Source organism: Lutzomyia longipalpis, chromosome 4 (assembly GCF_024334085.1).
Source record: "Lutzomyia longipalpis isolate SR_M1_2022 chromosome 4, ASM2433408v1".
In the NCBI taxonomy this organism is placed as follows: Eukaryota; Metazoa; Arthropoda; class Insecta; order Diptera; family Psychodidae; genus Lutzomyia; species Lutzomyia longipalpis.
The window spans coordinates 6,561,507-6,583,034 of NC_074710.1; the positions used below are offsets into that span (position 1 = coordinate 6,561,507).

General features: G+C 36.8%; 8 protein-coding genes across 8 annotated transcripts; 1 reads left to right on the plus strand and 7 right to left on the minus strand.

The window, feature by feature from the left end:
• Window positions 1–406: 406 nt before the first annotated feature.
• LOC129795915 (uncharacterized) lies at window positions 407–2,183 on the plus strand. Its single transcript, XM_055837464.1, has 2 exons — window positions 407–968; window positions 1,465–2,183. The coding sequence occupies exon 2, from the start codon at window positions 1,543–1,545 to the stop codon at window positions 1,993–1,995; it is 453 nt and encodes a 150-aa protein (XP_055693439.1). The 5' UTR covers window positions 407–968; window positions 1,465–1,542; the 3' UTR covers window positions 1,996–2,183.
• A 3,001-nt stretch (window positions 2,184–5,184) lies between these two features.
• LOC129794482 (chymotrypsin-1-like) lies at window positions 5,185–6,076 on the minus strand. The gene has a single exon (XM_055835233.1). It carries the CDS (start codon window positions 6,074–6,076, stop codon window positions 5,318–5,320), a length of 759 nt encoding a protein of 252 aa, XP_055691208.1. The 3' UTR covers window positions 5,185–5,317.
• A 2,738-nt stretch (window positions 6,077–8,814) lies between these two features.
• On the minus strand, window positions 8,815–10,011 carry LOC129795917 (chymotrypsin-2-like). The gene is made up of 3 exons (XM_055837467.1): window positions 9,820–10,011; window positions 9,121–9,750; window positions 8,815–9,040 (listed from the first exon to the last, which is right to left on the minus strand). The coding sequence occupies exons 1-3, from the start codon at window positions 9,884–9,886 to the stop codon at window positions 8,955–8,957; spliced, it is 783 nt and encodes a 260-aa protein (XP_055693442.1). The 5' UTR covers window positions 9,887–10,011; the 3' UTR covers window positions 8,815–8,954.
• Window positions 10,012–12,621: 2,610 nt separating this feature from the next.
• Window positions 12,622–13,754, minus strand: LOC129795916 (chymotrypsin-2-like). Its single transcript, XM_055837466.1, has 3 exons — window positions 13,611–13,754; window positions 13,115–13,539; window positions 12,622–13,026 (listed from the first exon to the last, which is right to left on the minus strand). Exons 1-3 carry the CDS (start codon window positions 13,654–13,656, stop codon window positions 12,691–12,693), a joined length of 807 nt encoding a protein of 268 aa, XP_055693441.1. The 5' UTR covers window positions 13,657–13,754; the 3' UTR covers window positions 12,622–12,690.
• A 725-nt stretch (window positions 13,755–14,479) lies between these two features.
• LOC129795918 (chymotrypsin-2-like) lies at window positions 14,480–15,898 on the minus strand. The gene is made up of 2 exons (XM_055837468.1): window positions 15,797–15,898; window positions 14,480–15,731 (listed from the first exon to the last, which is right to left on the minus strand). Exons 1-2 carry the CDS (start codon window positions 15,855–15,857, stop codon window positions 14,998–15,000), a joined length of 795 nt encoding a protein of 264 aa, XP_055693443.1. The 5' UTR covers window positions 15,858–15,898; the 3' UTR covers window positions 14,480–14,997.
• Window positions 15,899–16,518: 620 nt separating this feature from the next.
• Window positions 16,519–17,294, minus strand: LOC129794483 (trypsin-1-like). The gene is made up of 2 exons (XM_055835234.1): window positions 17,237–17,294; window positions 16,519–17,156 (listed from the first exon to the last, which is right to left on the minus strand). Exons 1-2 carry the CDS (start codon window positions 17,292–17,294, stop codon window positions 16,519–16,521), a joined length of 696 nt encoding a protein of 231 aa, XP_055691209.1.
• Window positions 17,295–17,478: 184 nt separating this feature from the next.
• Window positions 17,479–18,503, minus strand: LOC129795919 (chymotrypsin-2-like). Its single transcript, XM_055837469.1, has 2 exons — window positions 18,359–18,503; window positions 17,479–18,277 (listed from the first exon to the last, which is right to left on the minus strand). The coding sequence occupies exons 1-2, from the start codon at window positions 18,414–18,416 to the stop codon at window positions 17,538–17,540; spliced, it is 798 nt and encodes a 265-aa protein (XP_055693444.1). The 5' UTR covers window positions 18,417–18,503; the 3' UTR covers window positions 17,479–17,537.
• A 226-nt stretch (window positions 18,504–18,729) lies between these two features.
• Window positions 18,730–19,695, minus strand: LOC129795920 (chymotrypsin-2-like). Its single transcript, XM_055837470.1, has 2 exons — window positions 19,617–19,695; window positions 18,730–19,534 (listed from the first exon to the last, which is right to left on the minus strand). The coding sequence occupies exons 1-2, from the start codon at window positions 19,672–19,674 to the stop codon at window positions 18,801–18,803; spliced, it is 792 nt and encodes a 263-aa protein (XP_055693445.1). The 5' UTR covers window positions 19,675–19,695; the 3' UTR covers window positions 18,730–18,800.
• Window positions 19,696–21,528: the final 1,833 nt, after the last annotated feature.

The following is a 21,528-nucleotide window of genomic DNA, read 5'->3' on the forward strand; positions in this document are numbered from 1 at the left end:
GACTTTGAAAAGGATATTTATGAAAATACGAGGGTTGAGGTTACTGGGGGAGTTGACCAGAGCCCTCTTGTGGCGCCCCCCTATGCAGGACGCCAACATTAAATGCATAATTTGTTTGTAACTTTGCAACTTGAGCTTCTTTTGAATATTTCCGTGTGGTTGATTCACAATAATTGTATTCTCATATGTACCTCCCACACGCATGCTGTGGGACTGGATGCGTGGAACTACTGTATTGTATATGTTCATAAGTCCAGGGAATGTATATAGCAGGTTAAAATAGTATGTAATATTATGAGCATAACCAGTGTGACAATTAACTGGTGAAACAGGGCATAAATTGTGGCGTAAATGGCTGACGATAAATTTAAATTTGAAGCCATTCGAGGCTCCGTGTTTGGCACAAAAGTGAATGTATCTTCGGCAATATTATATGGAAGCCACGAGAATGGTCCAATGACCACCAAATTGATCCCTTTTGCTCACCAATTATATGATGTGATATGAAAGTTCCTGCCACAGGATGCGATTTTGTTCGTGGAACTCACCCATTTTCGCGCAGTTACTCCCTTAAAATACAAATTTATTGAGAGACCGATTGCCTTTTGTTCTGCAAATTCACGTGGAAATTTTGTGCAGTGACCCACGCAAAATGATGGGTCAGAGAAAATTTCAATTTTCCCAGAACTGACAATGCATTTTCCCCGCAATAGAGTAAATCAAAATGCCAAAAAGGAGTCACAGTGAGTAAGAATAACAAATTCATTGCATAATTTTATCTAATTTGCAGTGAATTAAAGCTAAATTTACCTTTATCGCAAAGGAGTTTAATCAATGATATATGGAAAAAAATTCAAAGGATAAAATCGCCAGAGAAATTTTCTATTTTCCACTGAAATAATCTGTGAAGGGATAACAAAGATTGACCTAAAAATGCAAAATATGACGTCACTCTTTATAATGTAAAGGTAAGTTTTTAATGACAATATAAAAAATATTCAAAATCAATTAATCCCGTCAGACATTTTTTAATCATTAAGATGTAAGTCATTAGAAGATTTAAATGTTTTCTTAATGACATCATCAGCCAGCAGACGAGACAAAGTAGGGGAGAGTGGGGCAAAGAAAATCACTTAAGGGTTCGGAATAAGCTCAACATATCATCGGGGAAATCATCTAAACGGATGGAACCCGTAATAAAATTAAATAAAATCAACATATCATAACTCAAACAGATAGAGCAAAATGTATACATAGTTCATTTCTTTAGGACTTTTTGCATGTGACTTTGACCCACTCTCCCCTATACGTGAAATCTCTTAGGGTATATACGTTGACATGAAGAAAAGAAGAGGTCAATTGTGTTTCTTTGCTTGTGCTGTTAAAATATCTGTGTTAAGTCTTATTATAAAATATAAAATGCCAATTCCTAATAAATTCTTTCTATCTTGCGCGAATCCAAAGGAAGATCGTGATGACTCAGATAGTGATAATGAAGATTTTCCAAGGCATAGGGTGAGAAGAGATGTTGTTCGCCCACGAATGAATAGACCTCTGTGCATGAGAACAAGAATGATGGAATTTCTGCCAAATGAACCAGCTATGCGGGAAACTCTGCCACTTAGCCCCGATGAGCTTTTGCATCCAGTTGTCCAACCTTGGGAGTACTCCGTGATCTATCCGCACATACGCAGATTGCCCCCTGGACGGCCGTACACCTTGTCGACGTACAACGAATATGGAGCAATTCAGGGGGTTATCTTCCTGAAGCCAGTCGTCCCCTTTGCCAGGCATGTGTGTGGGTACTTCTATCACTACGCACCGAGGCGAGAGGCACACAGAGTTCGTCCTGGTTCCATTCTAATCGAGAGATCCTTCTGTAGACCACTCGAAATTAATCGAACAATAATTTACGTTGGCATCCGTCGCTACTCACCAATTTCCTGCGATCCAGACAATTTGCCGACAATTCTTTTAAAAATTGTGCGTGTGTAGCATTTACAAGATTTATTTGCAATAAAGTGTAAATTAAAATTTTCTAAGTGATCCAAACTTTAGATTTTCAAAAACTCTTTTTTGTTTAATTCTGTTGATTCGCTCCGTTTTTTCCTAACAAAATTAGGAGTTAATTGACTATTTATCAAAGCTGTTGTGTTGCAATTATTGGGGTAAATTGAAGCAAATAGGCCAATCAATGCTCTATTAATGTTTGTTAGAGAGATTCCTTTTATATTGATTTATGTACGTACAACGTACCAAATACGCATCATTTTCACTTGATTGCATTTTTCCTTTATGTGCATTTGGCATGGATTTTCCATGAAAAGCTCCCCCCATTCATTGAGGTGAGATGCTTGGGATGAATGGATATACATTAGTACCCCACACACATATACATACAACCCCACTCCATCTACGTAAGAAGCTTACAGAGGGGGATGAAAATGAGGTTGGAAATCGCGTGCAGAACACTATTCTCAATATCACCTTATAAATTGTGAACAGTGCGAAATATGAGCTTTGGCTTCTATGCCACAATAGTGCTTTCTAAAGGTGTATAATATTGATGTGAATTGGAGAAGAAGTTTTCGATTTATGCACCTCAAGGGGCTGCAAACCAGCCATTGAACTGAGAAATATTTTTTGGGAAAATCTTTTCTTAACTTTTCCTGCTGAACTGAAAGGCAAATTTTAAGCTTGTTTTCTCTACAAAATATATGCATGTCCTGTGGCATCAAATGATGTTTTTTTATGATCCACATGAAAATGAATAAACTCCTTTTAATGATTTTGGTTATTTTTCCATTTTCTTTATGTTTTTTCGCTGGAAAGATTTTTTATTTCATGAAAATTATTATTATTTCATGGCAATCGTAAGGACCTGAATGAGATTTAAATTTATAAACAAAAAAAATAAATAAAATAGCAAGATTTTGAAGGAAACTTCAAACCCCTTGGCAGTTCAATGGAATATTGTGCATATAATATACAAACCGATTCCTGACTTTGACATTTTTCCTCAATATTCTATTTTCCACCCTTTTGTAGTTGCGAAGGCCAATGAAATGCGAGCTTTTCCTCAAAGTATTCGAATATTGTGAATTCAAATGGGTAACCTTTGACACCAATAAATTAAATTATTCTTTCTCGGAACACATAAATTTCTCCTTTGTTGCATAAAATGCAATCAATTATTGGAAAATTTCTTTTAAAGGAATCAAATTACTTACTAACAGGAGTATGTAGAAGCTTTTACAACTTGATACAGGATTGCTACAATGTACCCCAAAACACAAATCAAGAGCTACCAATTCACGAGAAATTTATGTGGTGAAGACATAATTTATAGAATGCTCGGAGTTAGAGTGCAATCAGAACCACATTTAAGGGGTATTTGAAGTGGTTTTGGCAGATAATTAGAGATTCTTTTGAATTAAATTGTTCTATCTTAATTATGATTGATAATATGGTTGGCAACCCATAAAATAATATAAAACAATAATATTTTGAAGTAATAAAATAGTATAGTATAGATAAATAAAAATTAGTTATTGTAAGAAAAAATAATTTAAAATTAATATTTTTTTTTTTTTGAAAATAATATAAAGTTTTTTCTCCTTTTTCTTTAGCAAAAATTGTTTTTTGTATATATGATTGTTTAACAAATAAATAATTCATAATATAATTTTTAATTTCTCTTAAACTCGACCCTTTTTTTATAAATGAATTTGTTTTTAAAAAAGATTTTTTCACAATTTTTCTGTTATGAACAACAGTGAATATACTCCTTTACGTTGTAATACCCAGGGTAATGCCAAAACCTCCTAAAAGTAGTGTGTCCACATTGCAGGTAATTACAAACTAAAATCCTATCAATTTGTCTTATCCATAAGACTTAACTACAAATTCCAGGTAAACAGGTTAATTTTCAAACATTTCACTGCAGTTTTTCATGGTAAAGTAACATCCAATTTAAAGTTGTTCGTTTACACTGAAATGATGTGTTTAGTAAATAGGAATTAAAGCTGTATAGGAACTGGGTATAAAGGTGATATTTGTGGTGGGTAAGTTTAAAAGTAATTAAAAGTATTAATTTCCGTCTCTTGCTTAAAGTTCCGGAGAGAGAGAAAATTTCCCCAGGATTTTTTAATGTCTCTCGTTGTTTCTCAAATGGACGAGTGGGTGGGAAATGCTTCTATATGACGTCCTGGAGGATACTCTGCGTCCATCCCATGGAGTCAATTACGAACAGTTGGGGCATCAATGTGCCAGTTGATTTTCTCACCCCATTTTCCTTTCCCAATGGGTCATCTCATGTCCAACAAATGGTTGCAAAGATCTCCCGTAGCAATAACACACCCGCTCGCTAGCTCTCTGGGATATACAGCTTTTGCATCATTAAATGGGGATTTTCAGCAGAGTTTCCCTCACAGAACACACAGAATGACCAACTCAACAACATGGGGTGCCATTTCAATGTCCTGTCGTCTGAGGTTTATCTCTTGACCAAAAAATATCCTCAACTTTGGTCAACAGTTTAGACTGTGCTTGTGTCTATGTGGGTGACATTAGGGGTAGTTCTCACAGTTTCATGAAAATTCCCTCCTTAAAACGGGGGAAAAAATTAGATGATTCCATGAGGTGGCCACCGCCCTACTTTGTGGATATCATTGAGAAAAATTCATTTATACCTCACCCGGAAGAAATTCAAGGTGTCTCAGCGGGTTGACGTGACTTGAGAAAATTCTCCCTTTTCCCCACATCTACCACGTCATGACATTTTTCTCATGAAATTTTCACCTCATTTTTCCCCTTCAAATACTTCCAATCCGGGAAAACTTCATGACAGCATTTTTCCCCATATGATGACTTGTGTTGATTTTCCCATGAGATCATAAATTTTTCCCATTATTTCATCAATGCAATTTAATTTCCTACACTTTACCATTTCCTCCCATTTACCGTTCAAAATATACATAGCACAATAGCCTTTAGAAAAATTTAATGCATTATTATTTACACGGTGCAAAGGGGTTTGATTGAATTAATTGCATTTTACAAATTGGTCCAGTGGAATTTAAAATGAGGGAAATTAATTGAAAATTGTTGAATATACTGCAATGGAAAATGCCCTTTTTCCATGTTTCCCACTGAGAGTTCCAGAAGAATAATGAAAAATTTATAAATAGGTAATTATTTATTGAATATTGTTCGTTTTATTAAAAATTTCATACAATATTTTTTTTTTGAGAGGATTTATTTTAAAGAAAAATCCCAAAAATTTGTGATAAAATTCATGAGATCAAAGGGAAAGAATTTACGGTTGATCCTTTGAATTGATTGAGGTGATAATCCAGCTGCGATAGGAAGAGATCCTCGTGAAGACATCCCCAAAATTCTTAGCACACGGAACACCCCAGCTTACGATACCAACAAGTTCATTGCCCAGCACAAGGGGTGATCCGGAGTCTCCCATACACGCCCCAGCATTCTCCCGGAAGGCACAAATATTGGAATCTCGAATGGGTGGGGAATAGACATCAATGCTGTGCCTCTCGTGACACTCCTCATTGGTCATTGTAACCATCCTCAGGGCCTGGAGGGTACGTGAAACACTCCCCGGATACTCCAGTTGTCCCCAACCAGTGAGCAGAGCTTCCATCCCTTCGGGAATCACCCTTTCACTGAGCACTGCTGGTTGCACGAGATCATTGAAGACAATGGGAGTCTCCGTTTCCAGGAGGGCGATATCATCCGTCAGGGAATGAGCATCAAAATCAGGATGCCGAAAGACATAGCCAACACGATGTCCAGTACCCTCGTGGATTGACAGAGATCCCACAGCTGCCTGGAATTCCCCGGGCTTCCTGCCCAGCGTACAGTGACCAGCTGTAACGACCCAAGTGCTCGTAAGGATGGCTCCGCCACAGAAGTGCTGATTCATGAGTGTTCTCAGTGATACCTGGTACTTTCCCTGACCAACAACGGCATCCTCCCCACCAATTATCCTCCCCAATTTCCTCCCACAAACTCCAGCCACAAATACGAAAATCACCACACAAATTATCCGCCGCATTCTTTCTATTTTCTCAATTAACTCGCAGCACGAAGAAGCTCCAAAAGCCCTTTTATCACCGCGCTTTCGCATCATTATCACACTGCCCATCTAATGAGGAATGTCTTACCAGACTTTGCAATTAAATTCAAACATGAAAATTTAATTTGCGACCCACTAAAGAGTCCACAGAGCCTCCTCCCCTCCCCTCGCGTATCATCCGCAATGAAAATCACAAAAATAAATAAAATTTTAATTGCAATTGATTAAGGCGATATGCTATCAGTCTTGAGATTTATTTTTGGCACATAACATCGCGATGAATAAGAGTGGGAGGAAAATCCCAAAACCCCCCATCGATGTTTTATCGGTAGAATGATTGGCGTCTACGTTGAGTGATGCAACTTTATCACAATTTCTCACATCTCGACATTGAGTGGTGCTGCGTAAAAATTTCAAAATATTCTTTCAGAGGATTTTCCCGGCGTTGAGTGATTATTTTCTAAAATTAAAATCAATAACCAGATTTTATCACAATTTTTTCTCCTTAAGTGTTTTGTGTGGGAACACTGAAAACACTCATAGAAATAATCAAATGAAAAGTTGTTTTTTAATTTCTTTTATTTATTTTTTTAAAATTTTATATGCGGGTTTCAAGTAAAAGATGATTTCCCCGAATGAAAATGTTTGAAAATGGGTTTTTTATTAATTTAAAAGTGGTAAAATAAGTAAAAGTCAATTAATTTTAAAAACTTTGAGAAATATTTTTTTCAAAAATAAAATTAATAAATTTTAATTTATTTAACGAGAACGGAAGAAATTTAGCTGTGTTTCTTTCAGACACAGCTTTTGTGTACCGAGCAAAATCGAAAGTCGTCAGATCGGGCTCAAACTTGGGATGAGCACGAATTAGGGTCCCCACATTCCAAAAAACGTATGCGCCAAAAAAAAAATTTTTCCGGCCGTCCGGCCGTCCGTCCGTCCGGATTATAAACTTAAATTGCAAGAGAACGGTGATAGATAGAGACTTGCGGTAAACGGCAAAGTTTAAATATCGACCTGAAGAAATCCGATTATGAGGTCAAATCCACCCCCCCACCCCTCCGTCCGCCATTTTGAATAACCTCAAAATTTTGTTTTCGCTATATCTCAGCCGCTATTATAGCTAGAGGGCTGAAATTTTGATATGTTGTAGGGGCCATCAAGAGCTTTCCAACGATACCTCATTTTCGAAAATCGGTCAAGCCGTTTAGTCAATATGGCCTCCACAATTTTTCATCGAAAATCGACCATAACTCGAAAACGGCTTGACCGATTTTGATCAACCCGTGGTCAAATGAAAGATCTCAACAAACCCTACAACTCTCTAGAACATCAGAAGTTTCAAAAGTGACCGCTAGGGGGCCAAAAATCAAAAACAAAATTTTCGATGAGTTTTCGATGAATATCTCGAAAACGCCATTGTCGATTTGCTTCATTTTTTGATATGTTATAGCTGACTATATTATCTAGCTCCATGCCAAAAATGAAGAAAATTTATGTCGCCGTTCTCGAGATATAGCCTTCCAAAGTTGGCATGTCATATCTCGGGTTCTACAAGTCCGATCTTGATCAACTCAAGCGCAAATGAAAGGTTTCGTGAAACCCTACAAATGTCTAGAACATTGCAACTTCGAGAAATGACCGCAAGAGGCGCTAAAGTCAAAAAAAAATTTTCGAAAATTTCGAACTCGAATATTTCGAAAATGCCATTATCGATTTACTTCATATTTTAATATATTATAGTTGAGGTTAAGACCTTTCCAACGATAGCTCAAACTCGAAAATCTATGGAGCCGTTCCCGAGATATGGCGTTTTAAAGATTTCTTAGGGTATGACTTTTCTACTTTTCCCGACTTTGCGCGTATTTAAATTAATTCGCAATCCAGTTTGCTCTCACAAAATTGGTACACTGAAAGAAACACAGCTCTCGTAAGCTTGGTCAGCTTACCAGTACATTTTTAATTGTTTTCCTGAAAACTGACTCGAAAATCAGTCTTAAACTTTCCTCAGTTCCAAAAATTATTTCATGATCCTGAATTTGTAAAAATTGCAAAAATGCTTGCAAAAATATCAGAAATGAAAAAGAATTTTGAAAACTAAGGTATAAAAATTTCGACAAGAATGGTCAAGATTGAAAAGATTTAAAAAAAATTTAGAGAAAATAAATAAGATATTTCATGTAAAGTCTCAAAAGTAAAATTTTAAACTAAAAATGAACAATTTTATTTTTTAGAATAAGCTTCTGAAAGTTTAAAAGATTTACGAAAATTAAAAAAATATAAACTACTTTTATTTCAATAAATTAAAAAATTAATTGTCTTTCAATTTTTAAAATTATAATAAATATGTATAATAATTTGGATTACATTAATTAAATTAATATTAATTAAATATAATAATTATATTTTTTAATCATTTTTTTATGTCTTTAAAAACACGATTTAAAAAAAAAGGAAATAAAAATATTTTTTTTTGGTTTTTTGTACTCTGTTTAAGAAAGTTTTTTTTTATAATAACCAAGCGCGTCCATCTTTATTAAAATATTTGGTTTTTATTTTTTTTTTCACAATTTTAATGAAAATAATGAAAGGAAAATAAACTTATATCCATGGAAAATAAAAAATTATATTTTTTAGTGCTAAAAATCGTTAAAAATATTGTAAGATCGTTAAATTTCCTCTAAATTATATGGATTAAAAATTAATCAAGATCGATTTTTTAATGTTCAATCACATATTTATTGAGTAGAAAAGTACAAAAGAGAATTGTCCAAAAAAAAGTCATGATTTGTTAATTTTTTAGAGGTCACACTGAAGTTTAGAAAAAATCCTTAATGGATTTTTAGTTGGATTTCCTTTAATCAGTTATATTTTCCATGATCCATGTTCGATGCGAAGAAACCCTCGTGAAGACATCGGGATAGGAAATAGCGCATCGAACGCCTAAAGAAAGAATTGAAGGAATTTTTTAAAGAATAAATATTAGGATTTTGAAGGGAGAATTTTAGCGAAGAACTTCTTACCCCATGAAACAATCCCAATAACGACATTTCCCGAATTGAGAGGTCCTCCAGTATCTCCGTAGCAAACCCCTTCATCGGTGCGTGTAAACGTGCAGAGAGTGCTGTCGAAGATGAGACCTACATGCGGAGGAGGGAGCCTGTTCTTGCAGTCATCATTTGTAAGGGTACCCAGGTTGACCCACTGCAGATTATTGGGAGTAGGTCCGTTCTCCGTTATACGTCCCCATCCTGTTGCAATGGCAATCACAGATCCCCCGATGTAGCTTGATCCGAGGGCAATGGGTTGGATGAGAGCTGAGTACACAATAGCTTCCTGTGTACGTGCTAGACCCACATCGTTAAGCATGGTGTTCTCATTGAATTGCGGATGCACCACAAGATCACTCAGTAGGTACCGCGTTGAGTCCGAGAGAAGGTGCGATCCCACAAAGGCATTAACACTCGTTGGGGTACGCCGGGAGAGGCAGAGGCCAGCCGTTAGGATCCACCTACTACCCACAATGGCACCACCGCAGAAATGAATCCCAGGCAGTGTTCTCAGCGAGACTTGATAGGGAAATTGTCCCCTGGCAGCATTACTACCGCCAACAATGTAGCCTGTATTTGGTTCACGATACTCCTCTGGCACACCTGCAAGGATTTGCATTGATCAACAAAATTAAATAGTCTTGAACTACACAACACGAGGGTATATCCTACTTCGCGCCACCGTGAGTGCCAAGAGGGCAGTGAACACAAAAAAACTCCACTGATATCGCATTCTCATCACACTTTGGCCATACTGAAAAGCGTGCCTCAGCTGGAGTGCTTTTATATTACAATCGATGCCCAATCGAATGATATAAATTTGCCAAAAAGACGATAAACTTCGTGCTTATCTGGCCGTTTAACCTAATCGAATTGAACACATTTGAATCGTCCGATAAGACACGAAAACAATGTGTTGGGAGGCTATAAATTTTTTCACATCTCCCTGGGTTTTTCTTACACAGAAGCGGATTTTTTTTTGAGCTGGTAGCACGGTGTTCCACTTCAAAATGCAACGTAGGAGCTTTTAAAGCAAGGTGTGGTAACTTTCTTTGGGCGTGTACAAGAGCTTTTGACCTGGCTTTTAATGAAAATTGAGCATAAAACTCTGGAAGAATTTGCTTTGAAATATAATTAGATTTGTAAAACTTATTTTTATGAATTTGTGCTGAATGATTCTAAAGTTGAAAGGTTCTCTGTCTGAAAGTTTTGAGCTTGATAGATTTTTCAATCTAGACTGTTTCTTTTCTTTTTTTTATATTTTGTCTTATTATTAAGTACCTAATTTTTTTAATTCATGTCTTGTTTATTTGTTGCGCTCTTTTTTTTAAAATTATTTTGTCTTTCATTTCTTTTAACTCTTTATTTTTTAATTCTCTATTATATGTTCTGTTTTTCACTATTTTCTTTTTTTAATTTTCCTTTTTGTTTTATTCTTTTTTACTTTTTTTCTATTTTTTTTTTAATTTTGTTTTTTTACTTCAAAAAAGCTGCTCTGTAAATGCTGAAAGAAAAAAAAATCCTTGATGTCAACGATGGTTATATGTATACGGAAGGAATCCAACAGCCGTAATAATTTAAAATGAAGAAGAAGAAGAAGATGTCAACGATGTTAAGCAACATAATACGCCAGAAAAATTATTAAAAAAAAGATATTCATAAATTTTTTTACATAAAAATGTTTTTTATTCATTACAAAAAATCATACTCAAATACATAAAAATAGAGACATTTTAGAAATATGTACAATATATATATGTACATATGGACAAAATAGTTTAAAACTTTACAGAACGAAAGAAAATTTCTAATTTGCGCCAACAACTCCAGCAAGAATGCTGTAGGATTTGAAAGGAATGCATGATTTCACGGGAGCATTGAGAAAGGGAATAAAGCCAAGAGGAGGAGGAGGAATGTTGAAGTTCACCAATTGCGGTTGTTGCATCAGATTAGAAGCGTTGGCAGGAAGCATGGTGATCTGCATCTTTGTTGGAGGCTGTTGATAGGGTCGTTCCAGGCCTTCCAGGCCTGATTTTCTCGTCTGCTTTATATTCTTCAGCAATGGCGCCTTTTTCTGGTGAATTTCCGCGTTGATTTTGCTGGAGTCCTTCTTGCAAGATGTATCCAATCCTTGAGCGCAGACTTCGGCGTATGTTCGCTTAACCTTTTTAGGAATCTTCTTGATCTGAACAATTTCAGTTACTTCTTTAGGAATCTTCTTGATCTGAACTATTTCAGTTACTTCTTTAGGAATCCTCTTGATCTGAACTATTTCAGTTACTTCTTTAGGAATCTTCTTGACCTGAACTATTTCAGTTACTTCCATATTTGGTTTAGTTTCCTGGTCTAAGTTGCAGCTCTTGTTCCGAGCTTTCTCCAGTTCCATTTTTATCTTCTCCAGTTTCGTTGGCTTATGCGAGGCTTTGGCTTTCGCTTCCAGAACTATCCGCTCGTCTTCCGTCATTGCCCATACGGATGGTTCTTCGGGAGAAAGCGTGTCGCTAAGCATTGAAAACCCCAAATTCTTGAATAAATCACAATCACCATCAATAACACGCTCCAGCACATTCTTCACAACTAGGCAGGTATCGTAGATAAGCTTGCCATCCCTCTGGTACCAACTATTAGAACTATTCAAAGTATTCATCTTTAATGCAAGATACTTTCTTTTTTTTATTCCAAAGCGAAAACTATTGCAAAAGCAAGGAACTAAATAAGAATGACTCTCTGCTAGACAGAGCGCTCTATTTATAGGAATGGCTGAGGTAAAAAGGATCCAAGAATTCAAGGAGTAGGGAAAAGGGATCAAACCAAAGCAGGTATTAATTAGGTAACATTATTATTATTAGAAATTTCTAGAAGCAGATTTAGCATTAAAGATTAAATAAGATAGGTAATTAATAGATCATTAAATCAATTTAATGATCTACTAATGACCAAATAATATTGACATGTAAGAATAAAAATTTAAATGTATTCAGGATATTTTAACGGCTGAAAATTCAAATAGAATTAGAAGAAATTGATTTGTACAGATTTCTTGTATTTTGCGTTAGTTTTGACTCAACTGCTTTTCCGATCAGTAAATCAAATTGACAAATTTTTCAAAATCCTCAGATCGGGCTTAAAATTTGTGGATGAGCGACATTTTAAATATCTCTCATTTAAAAAACGGTGAAATTTTTTTTCTTCTAAGTAATTCAAATTTAGCAAATTTAGTAAATAAAAATTAAGAATTTCCCGTTAAAGTAAATTCGAAAATTAAAAGAAAAATCAACGTACAACTAAAACCGAAAATTTCTCACCCTTGCTGTAACTCTAGCTTATGCTTTACAAGATATTTTTTATTGTCGTGTGATAGGCTCAACAATTTTTTTCGTTTATCAATTTGGAAAGCCCATAAGAAGCTTTCGTTTGTTGCTTTTCTTTTCCCACCACCCACCCGTATAATTCCTACTCTCCATTCAAAGGTACTTTTGAGAGAATCTCCACTCTGTTTTATTGACTCTTCACTGGAATTTATACACGGGCACATTTTTTTCTTTATTCTCGTTCTATGATGAAAGCATCGGAAACTTGTGCTATCCACGGAACGTAGGCTGATACGCGGGTATAGACATCGGGGTAATTTGCCCCACATGGTACCCCCCAGGCAACTACACCGATTTGCACAAATCCAATGTCCGTACTCTCGAGTTTCGTCACAAGGGGTGATCCTGTGTCCCCAACGCACATCCCTGTACCCCTAATTGGTTCAGCACACATAACCCCGGGGTAGAGCTTAGCTGCATTCGTTGATGTGTGGAGGGTGCTGCAGATATCATTGTCAATTATCGTGACGGGAAGATATTGGAGATTATTGGCAAAAGCTCCTGGGTACTGAATGAAAATAAAATTAATTAAAAATTAAAATAAAATTAGGATTTTTTTTTAAAATGCGAATATGGGTACATGCAAAAGTACTCACAGCTAGAGTCCCCCATCCTGAAGCAACAGCTTCAATATCACTCCCCACAGGGGTTGTTTGAAGCTTTATCGGTTGAATGAGGTCCGTAAAGGTGATTGGGCTGTCTGTCTTCATCATTGAAAGATCATTGAGGAATTTCTGTGCATTGTAATCGGGATGGGGGACAATTTTCTCAATCCCATACCGAACCCCACCGAGGCTAACAAGGTGACTCCCAATAAGGGCTGTTGTTTCTCCAGGTGCTTTATCCTTAGCACAGTGGGCAGATGAAAGAATCCACGAAGCACTAACAATGGATCCACCGCAGTCGTGAACAAAATCAGGAGTTTGGATTGAAGCTTGATATGGGAATTGACCAGGAGCCGCACTGTAGCCACCCACAATTCTACTCTCGAAATCTGAAGCCGATGGGATAAGGGCACATTCTACACAAAAAAAAGTTTAAGAAAAACTTTCCTTAAGATTTAATTAAAACTAATAAGGTAAAAAAATTTACCTGCAATTAAGGGAACAAGAAGAAGAAAGAAAAATGGGGTGCCCATTATTTGAGGGTTTTTGTGGTAGTGGTTGGATTAACTTCTGAGAGACAGTCCAAAGTAAATTCAGGAATTAACTTAAAGAGCGAACAACGAACAATGAATGGGTTTCTCCACTTGTTAAGACATAAAAGCCACAATTTCAGTCTATCTAATCTTCTTCATTATTGCCCAAAAGGAGATCTTTAGTTGAGATTGGCTACTTCCTCAGAAGCTAACACACCGCGCCTATCTCAATTGAATTTCATAAAAGATTTTTCCAAGAAATATCGCAAAAATGACGGAAAAATTAAAGACAGGAAATTCTTTTTCTTCTTAACGGATTCTAGTGATAAAATGTCTGGCTTAAGTTCCTTAATTAGACTCACAATTTTCTAGACCAAGCAAAAGTTTTTTAAAAGCTAGATTTAGGACTTATTTTATAACAACTTTTGTTTATCTTTGACCACAGACTAGCTATTTAGATAGTCCTATACGAAAAGAAAAATGTCTCAACTTATCCGCAAAATTCGCGGAGGGGGTAGACTTTATTAAAATAATTAAATCGATATTACTTAGCTCTAGTAGCAGGATTGTAGAACTGTCTAATAACTGGACTGGCCTTGGCTTACATTTTTAGCTGTGATTCTTTCGAATATTAAATTGGATTTCAATTTTTTAAGTTCTATAAAGTCAGGCTTTTTAAGGTCTAACTAGGCTGAATGTATCTTAAAAACTTTATTTGGTTTAAAATCTAATATTTGGCATAAAAACTTAAGTCTAGACAAGAAAAAGGTACGAAGTCAGACTTATTAGTGAATATCATCCAATAAGTATTTAAAGACGTTAATTTCTCCTTAGAGATTTATTTTACGCAACGTGTAGTAATTAACAAATTAATTCCATTGAAAAAATCTGCTTTTTTCCTGTTTTATGTTGATATTTTATTACTTACACATGTATATTTTTAAATTATAAATAAAAAGATTTTTTTAGGATCTTAGGAGTGAATTTTAGTGATTAATTTGAGGTACCTACTTACTTACTTCCAATACTTAGATTTGTACGAAAAATCATCTTCGTAAAGGATAGACCGAGCTGAATTTAAAAAGTAACTAAAAATTTTTTAAAAAAAATGTTAAAAAATAAAAAAAGTGTAAGAAATAAAATAGGCCCTTTAAACTTAAAAGACGTAACATTTTATTAGTCGCAAATTGTTTATGATAGACTAGCGCTGATGACACCTGTCCACTATCTTCCCATAATTTACAAGGGGTCTGGATCTTATCTTGCGACTGTCTTGTCTACTTGAGAAGCTCAATTAAAATTCCACAGGAAGAGAATCATAATTCCTTAATTTGTTAAGCTCTAAGAATTCATTTGCTCCACTAACCAGGTGTAGTAGGTGGAAATGCGCGTAAAGACATCAGGATGCCCACCACCACATGGCCAAATACCCCAGGAAACAATCCCAATGGCTGTATTTCCGAAGAAAAGCGCTGATCCTGAATCACCAGAACACATCCCTTCACCTGGTTGATTTACCGTACAAATCATATTATCCTGAAGAATGTTTGCATCAGCTCCGGGCAATCTTTCGAAGCACTCCTCGTTGCTTATTGTATTCTTATGTATCCACTGGAGGGTGTTGGGAAAGTCATCCTGTGGTCCTGTTCTACCCCAACCAGCAACTGTTCCCACAACTCCTGCATCAATGTGAGCTTGTCCGAGATTTAAGGGGCTGACTGTGGCTGAGAAGATTATCTCATCCCTCGACTGTAGAAGCGATATATCTCCAGGTTCGTCCGGATAGAAATCCGGATGATTTAGTATGCGATCCGTGAAGACATTAACACCACCAGAGTTCAAATATAGTGCTCCAACAATCATCCATGTATCCTCAGGATTACGAAACATGGTGCAGTGTGCTGCAGAAATTACCCAACGAGCTGAAATGATGGATCCACCGCAGAAATGGACGTTTGAAGTATTCCTTATGGAAACCGTATGAGGAAATTGTCCAAGAGCTGCATCCTGACCACCAACAATAAATCCATCCAAATTACTTTCCTTCATCATCGCATTTTCACCACCAGGAATATCTTGGAAGAATAAAAATAAATTTTTGTCATTTTCTTATAGAATATTGCGTTGGAAAAATTATTACATTTGGAAGAAGTTTCTCCCAATAAACCAAGAATAAGAACTAATAAAATTTTCAAAATCATCTTTGGAAAACTCGTGAAAGCTCTATGAGGAATATTACACTGATTCATACAATTAACACACTTTATAATGGAGCTCCTTAACGTTGAAAACGTACCTAATCTTATCGAAGATGGGGACATTTTCTTATCAAAGTACGGGGGCTTTTGGAAAATCTGATAGAGACTTTAATTCATCAGGGCTTTCTCAAGTTTGGTGCGATAAAAAAGATGATTGTGTACGTCAGGGATTCAGGGCAGGAAAACTAATGACTGAAAATTGCTGGAACATTTTTCAATTTAATTAATTAATTAATTAAACGTCTTAATTTATGAATTTTAATTATAAATTCAAAACTCACTCCAGGAAAAAAACAGGCAAATGTCTATTTATTAATTTGTCATTTATAAAGGAAAATATTAAAAATTGAAATTCCTTTTTTTTAAATTTATTTCTTGATATTAAGCAAACCTTTTTAACCTTTAATAAATTATTGAAATACGTTTCATTAAATGTTTCATTAAAAATTAATAATATTAAATATTATATTTAAAATCAATAGACTATGAGAAAAAAATCAAAAAAAAATACCGCTGATGAGACATGAGCACGAAAAATATAGCAAGAATAATAATTTGCAGAATAAATTTATATTTTTGCCATAGTTTCCATCTTATTAAATTTTTACTGAATAACTGACTGAATCCATTCGTGGAATGTGGAAATTCTGGAGTTTATATCCGGAGTCCATGGTCTTGGGATTCTCCACGTAAAGACACCAACAACCTTATTGCCAACAACCAAAACACTTCCAGTCAAGATAAAATTATCCTCTTCGTACCTCATCGAACAGACAGTTGAATCAAAAATCGGTTGACCTGAACCGGCGGTTTGGAGGCATTCTGAATTAGTTATAGTTGATGAAAACTCCCAGCGGGCTCCATCAAAGGCTGCTCCAACTTTTACAGCCGATACACCACCGGGAATTTCTTCTGTTCCAAGTGCAATGGGTTGAGCGAAGTCATTGAAGACGATTTGATCTCTAGTTTGAATAAGGCCAATATCATTGATGAGGATAGACGGTTGATATGCTGGGTGCAAAACTAGGACAACTGTGATGTGGTTGATATGGCCACTGGGGTCTTCAATTCCCACCCAAACTCTCGTATTCTCAGGAGTTCGTCCTGCGATGCAATGCGCTGTTGTAAGGACCCATCGATCGGACACAATGGAGCTGGAGCAAAATTGTGCAGCTGCTGCAGATCTCAGAGATGCTACGAAGGGAAACTGAGTTGCTGCAACTGGACTGCCTTCAACATTCCCTGTATTTATCAAGAAGAAAAATTAATAATATCACTGTTTCCTAAATAAATGATTCAAAATTAAGTAAAAAATATTTTACTTTCACCATGAAGGCCCAACAAGGCGAAAAGGATGCAGAAGAACTTTAAATGAAGCATTGCAGAGTACTGACAAACAAACAACAACTTGGCTGCACTTTTATACCAGATGAAGCATAAAGAAATATTATCAAGCTTTAGAACATCTTATCGTTGTTCTTTCTTAGAATTCGTAGAGACTTTAAGATTAAAGAAAAATATTTCTTGGAAATTTTAAGATATCTCAGCACAACAAACAAATTAATCTGTTAATAAAATTTGAATTTATTCACGTATCAACTGATAGCATAAATGGTCGTTGGTTTAACCAGCATGGGATAGAATCCAGTCACGGTGGGAGGAGACACGGGCAAAGTTGTCGGGGAAACCTCCAGCACATGGCCCAATACCCCAGGAAACAACACCAATGGCACTGTTGCCGATGAAGAGAGCCGATCCGGAGTCACCGTTGCACATACCCTGACCAGATTGGGTGAAGGCGCAAATGGTATTGTCGAAGACACTGTTGGCAGGTCCTGCTGGCATCCTGGTGCGGCATTCAGCATTGGTGAGAGTCTGTGTATTCAACCACTGAAGAGTATTGGCAAGAGGAAGATTAGCTCCTAGACGTCCCCATCCAGCAGCAGTAGCTTGAAGACCACCACCAATGAAGGTGGATCCAACTTCCATAGCTTGAACTAAATTACTGAAGGCAATGTTGTCACGACTTTGGAGGAGGGAGATGTCATTGGCGAGTGTCTGTGGGACGTAGTTGGGATGATTCACAACAGCGCTTGTGAAGACATTGGTGCCACCAGTGCTGAGCTGAAGACCTCCAACAACAATCCACGTATTGGCAGGTGTGCGATTAATGGTGCAGTGAGCAGCTGAAACAACCCAGCGGTTGTTAATGATGAAGCCACCGCAGAAATGACTGTTGGCTGTTGATCTTAAGGAAGCCATATGGGGGAACTGTCCGGCAACAGCATTCTGACCACCAACAATGAAACCCTCCCATCCTTCAGACCACGATGGGACGTCCTTTTGAACATCATCCTCGAGAGCTATAGGAAGACAAGAAAGTTCAAACATCGTGAAAATTGCTCCTGATTAATTCGAGTTAATACTTAAAAAAGAAAACTTACACCTGGAGAAAACTCCAGCAACACAGAGAAGACCAATAAGGCAGATTTCGCGAATCATCTTAAACACTTCCAGGAAGACTAAAGTGAATGTGATGCAAAACAGTGGGTTTTTATACCTGTTCTTAGGCTCACAAGAGTAATCTTATCAAGGCCTAAGAAAGATTCTCTTATCTCCTCTGGTTTTCCCACATAGGAAGATTTCGTTGAAGGCTCCGGTTGTAAATCATTCAAAAGTTTATTATTGACGAAGATATTCACAACGTATGATAATCCATATATTTACGCAGATGGAGCAAAGTTCTTCATCAAGAGACAAAATAACGACAACAAAATTTACAAAAATGTAAAAAAATTAATAAAAGAAAAAAATATTTATGCTATAGAATTTTTATTTTAAAATATTTTCATTAGGGAGCTTGGAAAGGATGATCGTTTGTGGCGCTTATCCGGTGTGGCCGATGAGCCAGTTGCGGTGAGAAGACACACGAGCAAAGTTATCAGGGAAGCCCTGAGCGCATGGGATACCCCAGGAGACAATACCAATGGCGCTGTTACCAATGAAGAGAGCTGATCCGGAGTCGCCGTTGCACATACCTTCACCCTGGCGTGTGAATGTGCAGATGGTGTTGTCGTGAACACGGAGAGCATTGATGGCATTGTGACGGCTGCGGCAGTCATCGTTGGTGATGGTTTGAACATTGAGCCACTGAAGGTGGTTAGCAAGGGGCAAGTTAGCTCCAACACGTCCCCATCCAGCAGCTGTAGCCTGTTGTCCGCCACCAATGTGTACAGATCCCATTTGCAGAGCTTGAACATTGGCAGAGAAGGTGATGGTGTTTGTGGTCTGAAGAGCACACACATCATTGGCAAGGGTGACACCAGAATAGTTGGGGTGGTTCTCAATGCGGCTGGTGAAGACGTTGGTTCCACCAGCATTGAGCGTAAGAGCACCAACAATGATCCATGTATTGGCAGGTGTGCGGTTGATGGTGCAGTGAGCAGCTGAAACAACCCAGCGGTTGTTAACGATGAAGGCACCGCAGAAGTGAGCATTTCCAGTTGATCTCAAGGAGACAACATGGGGGAATTGTCCAGCAGCGGCATTCTGACCACCAACAATGAAGCCCTCCCAATTGGCAGCCCAGTCATTCTCAGGAAGATCCTCCTCGATCACGCCTACAAAAAAAATAATTATAGTTAAAAACTAGGTCACTCAGACTCTTCCCGTTTCAACAACTCCAATGTAATTTGAACTTACTCCTGGAGAAGACTCCAGCAACGAAGAGAAGAGTAATAAGACAAACTTGGCGGATCATTTTGTGTGAACTCTCGCAAGAACTGAAGTCTTTACACTAAGGCAGGGTACTTATATACCGATTGCCATTGAAAAACAAACATCCTTATCTGATGGTCATGAGATTTTCCTAATCAAAGGATTTTACCCACAAAAAGTCACTTCATTCACTAAGAAGCATTATAAATCAATCAATTCGTGAAATTGTGGGTGTTTCCAGCGTATCTCCATGCCGTCGCTTTATCGCATTGACGACAGAAAGAAACGTAAGAAAACTTCATTCATTGGGCAATTCCTCAAGAGATGGGGAAATTTGAAAGATCAAATGAACTCACAGAAATCACAGTGAAGGGTCGTTAGGAAAATTCTGGGCATTTTATTTAATATTTTAGAAATAAAAAAAATTCCAAGAAAATGAACTTTTTACCTGTTTAAATTCAATTCGGTTAAAATCCGTGAACCCGTTCTGGAAAAATCTTTTAAATACTTCTTAATGCACATATGTAATTAGTTTCTAATCAAAAGCTCATTAAGAACTTTCTCGAAGAGATTAGGTCGCGCAGCAGGTAAAAAAAAATGGCCACGCCTATTAATGGATGCTAATTGCTTTTTACCAGCGCCATCTTGCTCAGGTATATACTCCGGTGGACTATAAAAGGGGCTGCATTTCTGCATTTAAATCATTCTTTGCGCAGCACTGCTCAGAGCAACATCAATCTTAAGAATAAGTCCTCTTGCCTGAAGAAAATTTTTTTTGCACACAAGTCGATTTTTTTCACTAATATTTTTTTTCTTTATATTTTTCAGACATCCAAGATGTGCATCGGAAGGCGAATTGACGAATTCGAGGAGCTGTGTAAGGGGTTCGTGCGGGAGCATCAGGAGGGAGATTTCGTGAACGACAACGACGCTATCGAGTTAGACTTTTGGGATGAATTCGACAACATTAACTTCGATTTCCTCCAAAACGGAAACGAAGCAATGGACGTCGACGATGTATCTCAAGAGTTTGACACGGAAGCGGAGAAATCTTTCATGGAAACGGCTTTAGAAGAATTAGATAGGTTCACTGAGGAGCTGGATGAAATATTTGAGGAATAATTGGTATAGTAGGAGCCGGAAGAGTCGGAGTTAGAACCAGTTTTTTGCTACAACGAGGGCTGTTAAGATAGGGACGAGGATGTAACCATCCATTAAGATAGAGATTTTGAATGAATATATTCGAGCCAGTTAACGAATTTGAGAAGACAAGGGGATATCTGGGGCCAAGGATGATAGATTAGATTAAGGTTAGATTAATATATAGCTAAAATTCATATCTTTTTAATCAATTAAACTTTTTGACTACAGTCGTGTCTACGTGGTAGGACGGACGTCAAAAAGACTTCTCCGCGGTATAACGGCTTTAGAATAAGGAAATTTGCCTCCAGAGTTGGACAATTATTATCCTGCCTTTTCAATGGTACTAATTGTCCGACTCTGGAGGCAAATTTCCTTATTCTGAAGCCCTTATACCGCGGAGAAGTCTTTTTGATGTCCGTCCTACCACGTAGACACGACTGTATACTCGAGCCAGTTCACGAATTTGAGAAGGGGGAATATCAGGGCCAAGGATAATAGATTAGATTAGATTAAGGTTAGATTAATTTTTTGCTAAATTTCATATCTTTTTAATAAATTCAACTTTTGGACTATATGATTCAGTAAATTGTAAAATACATATTTTGTTGTACATTTTTTTGTTCATAATCATAAATTGTCTCATTAAATGTTTATACACAGAAAATAAAAGTTTGTAGCATTGTTCATCAAATTTCGTGAAAGGTTCGTAACTCCAATGCTTTTACATAGGAAAATTCACCTCCAGGTTCGTAAA

What these genes read in the sequence shown, in the direction of transcription:
- LOC129794483 (XM_055835234.1), bottom strand. Translation starts at nt 17,294, where the DNA reads ATGCTTCATTTAAAGTTCTTCTGCATCCTTTTCGCCTTGTTGGGCCTT. An exon ending in GTTGGGCCTTCATGGTGAAA is followed by an intron (nt 17,157 to 17,236) that starts GTAAAATATTTT and finishes TGATAAATACAG; the next exon opens with GGAATGTTGAAGGCAGTCCA.
- LOC129795918 (XM_055837468.1), bottom strand. Translation starts at nt 15,857, where the DNA reads ATGATTTTGAAAATTTTATTAGTTCTTATTCTTGGTTTATTGGGAGAA. An exon ending in GGGAGAAACTTCTTCCAAAT is followed by an intron (nt 15,732 to 15,796) that starts GTAATAATTTTT and finishes TATTCTTCCAAG; the next exon opens with ATATTCCTGGTGGTGAAAAT.
- LOC129794482 (XM_055835233.1), bottom strand. Translation starts at nt 6,076, where the DNA reads ATGCGGCGGATAATTTGTGTGGTGATTTTCGTATTTGTGGCTGGAGTT.
- LOC129795915 (XM_055837464.1), top strand. Translation starts at nt 1,543, where the DNA reads ATGAATAGACCTCTGTGCATGAGAACAAGAATGATGGAATTTCTGCCA.
- LOC129795920 (XM_055837470.1), bottom strand. Translation starts at nt 19,674, where the DNA reads ATGATCCGCCAAGTTTGTCTTATTACTCTTCTCTTCGTTGCTGGAGTC. An exon ending in TGCTGGAGTCTTCTCCAGGA is followed by an intron (nt 19,535 to 19,616) that starts GTAAGTTCAAAT and finishes TTTTTTTTGTAG; the next exon opens with GCGTGATCGAGGAGGATCTT.
- LOC129795917 (XM_055837467.1), bottom strand. Translation starts at nt 9,886, where the DNA reads ATGAGAATGCGATATCAGTGGAGTTTTTTTGTGTTCACTGCCCTCTTG. An exon ending in GGCACTCACGGTGGCGCGAA is followed by an intron (nt 9,751 to 9,819) that starts GTAGGATATACC and finishes AAATCCTTGCAG; the next exon opens with GTGTGCCAGAGGAGTATCGT. An exon ending in TATTGGGATTGTTTCATGGG is followed by an intron (nt 9,041 to 9,120) that starts GTAAGAAGTTCT and finishes TTCTTTCTTTAG; the next exon opens with GCGTTCGATGCGCTATTTCC.
- LOC129795919 (XM_055837469.1), bottom strand. Translation starts at nt 18,416, where the DNA reads ATGATTCGCGAAATCTGCCTTATTGGTCTTCTCTGTGTTGCTGGAGTT. An exon ending in TGCTGGAGTTTTCTCCAGGT is followed by an intron (nt 18,278 to 18,358) that starts GTAAGTTTTCTT and finishes GTCTTCCTATAG; the next exon opens with CTCTCGAGGATGATGTTCAA.
- LOC129795916 (XM_055837466.1), bottom strand. Translation starts at nt 13,656, where the DNA reads ATGGGCACCCCATTTTTCTTTCTTCTTCTTGTTCCCTTAATTGCAG. An exon ending in TCTTGTTCCCTTAATTGCAG is followed by an intron (nt 13,540 to 13,610) that starts GTAAATTTTTTT and finishes TTTTTTGTGTAG; the next exon opens with AATGTGCCCTTATCCCATCG. An exon ending in CAGGATGGGGGACTCTAGCT is followed by an intron (nt 13,027 to 13,114) that starts GTGAGTACTTTT and finishes ATTTTCATTCAG; the next exon opens with TACCCAGGAGCTTTTGCCAA.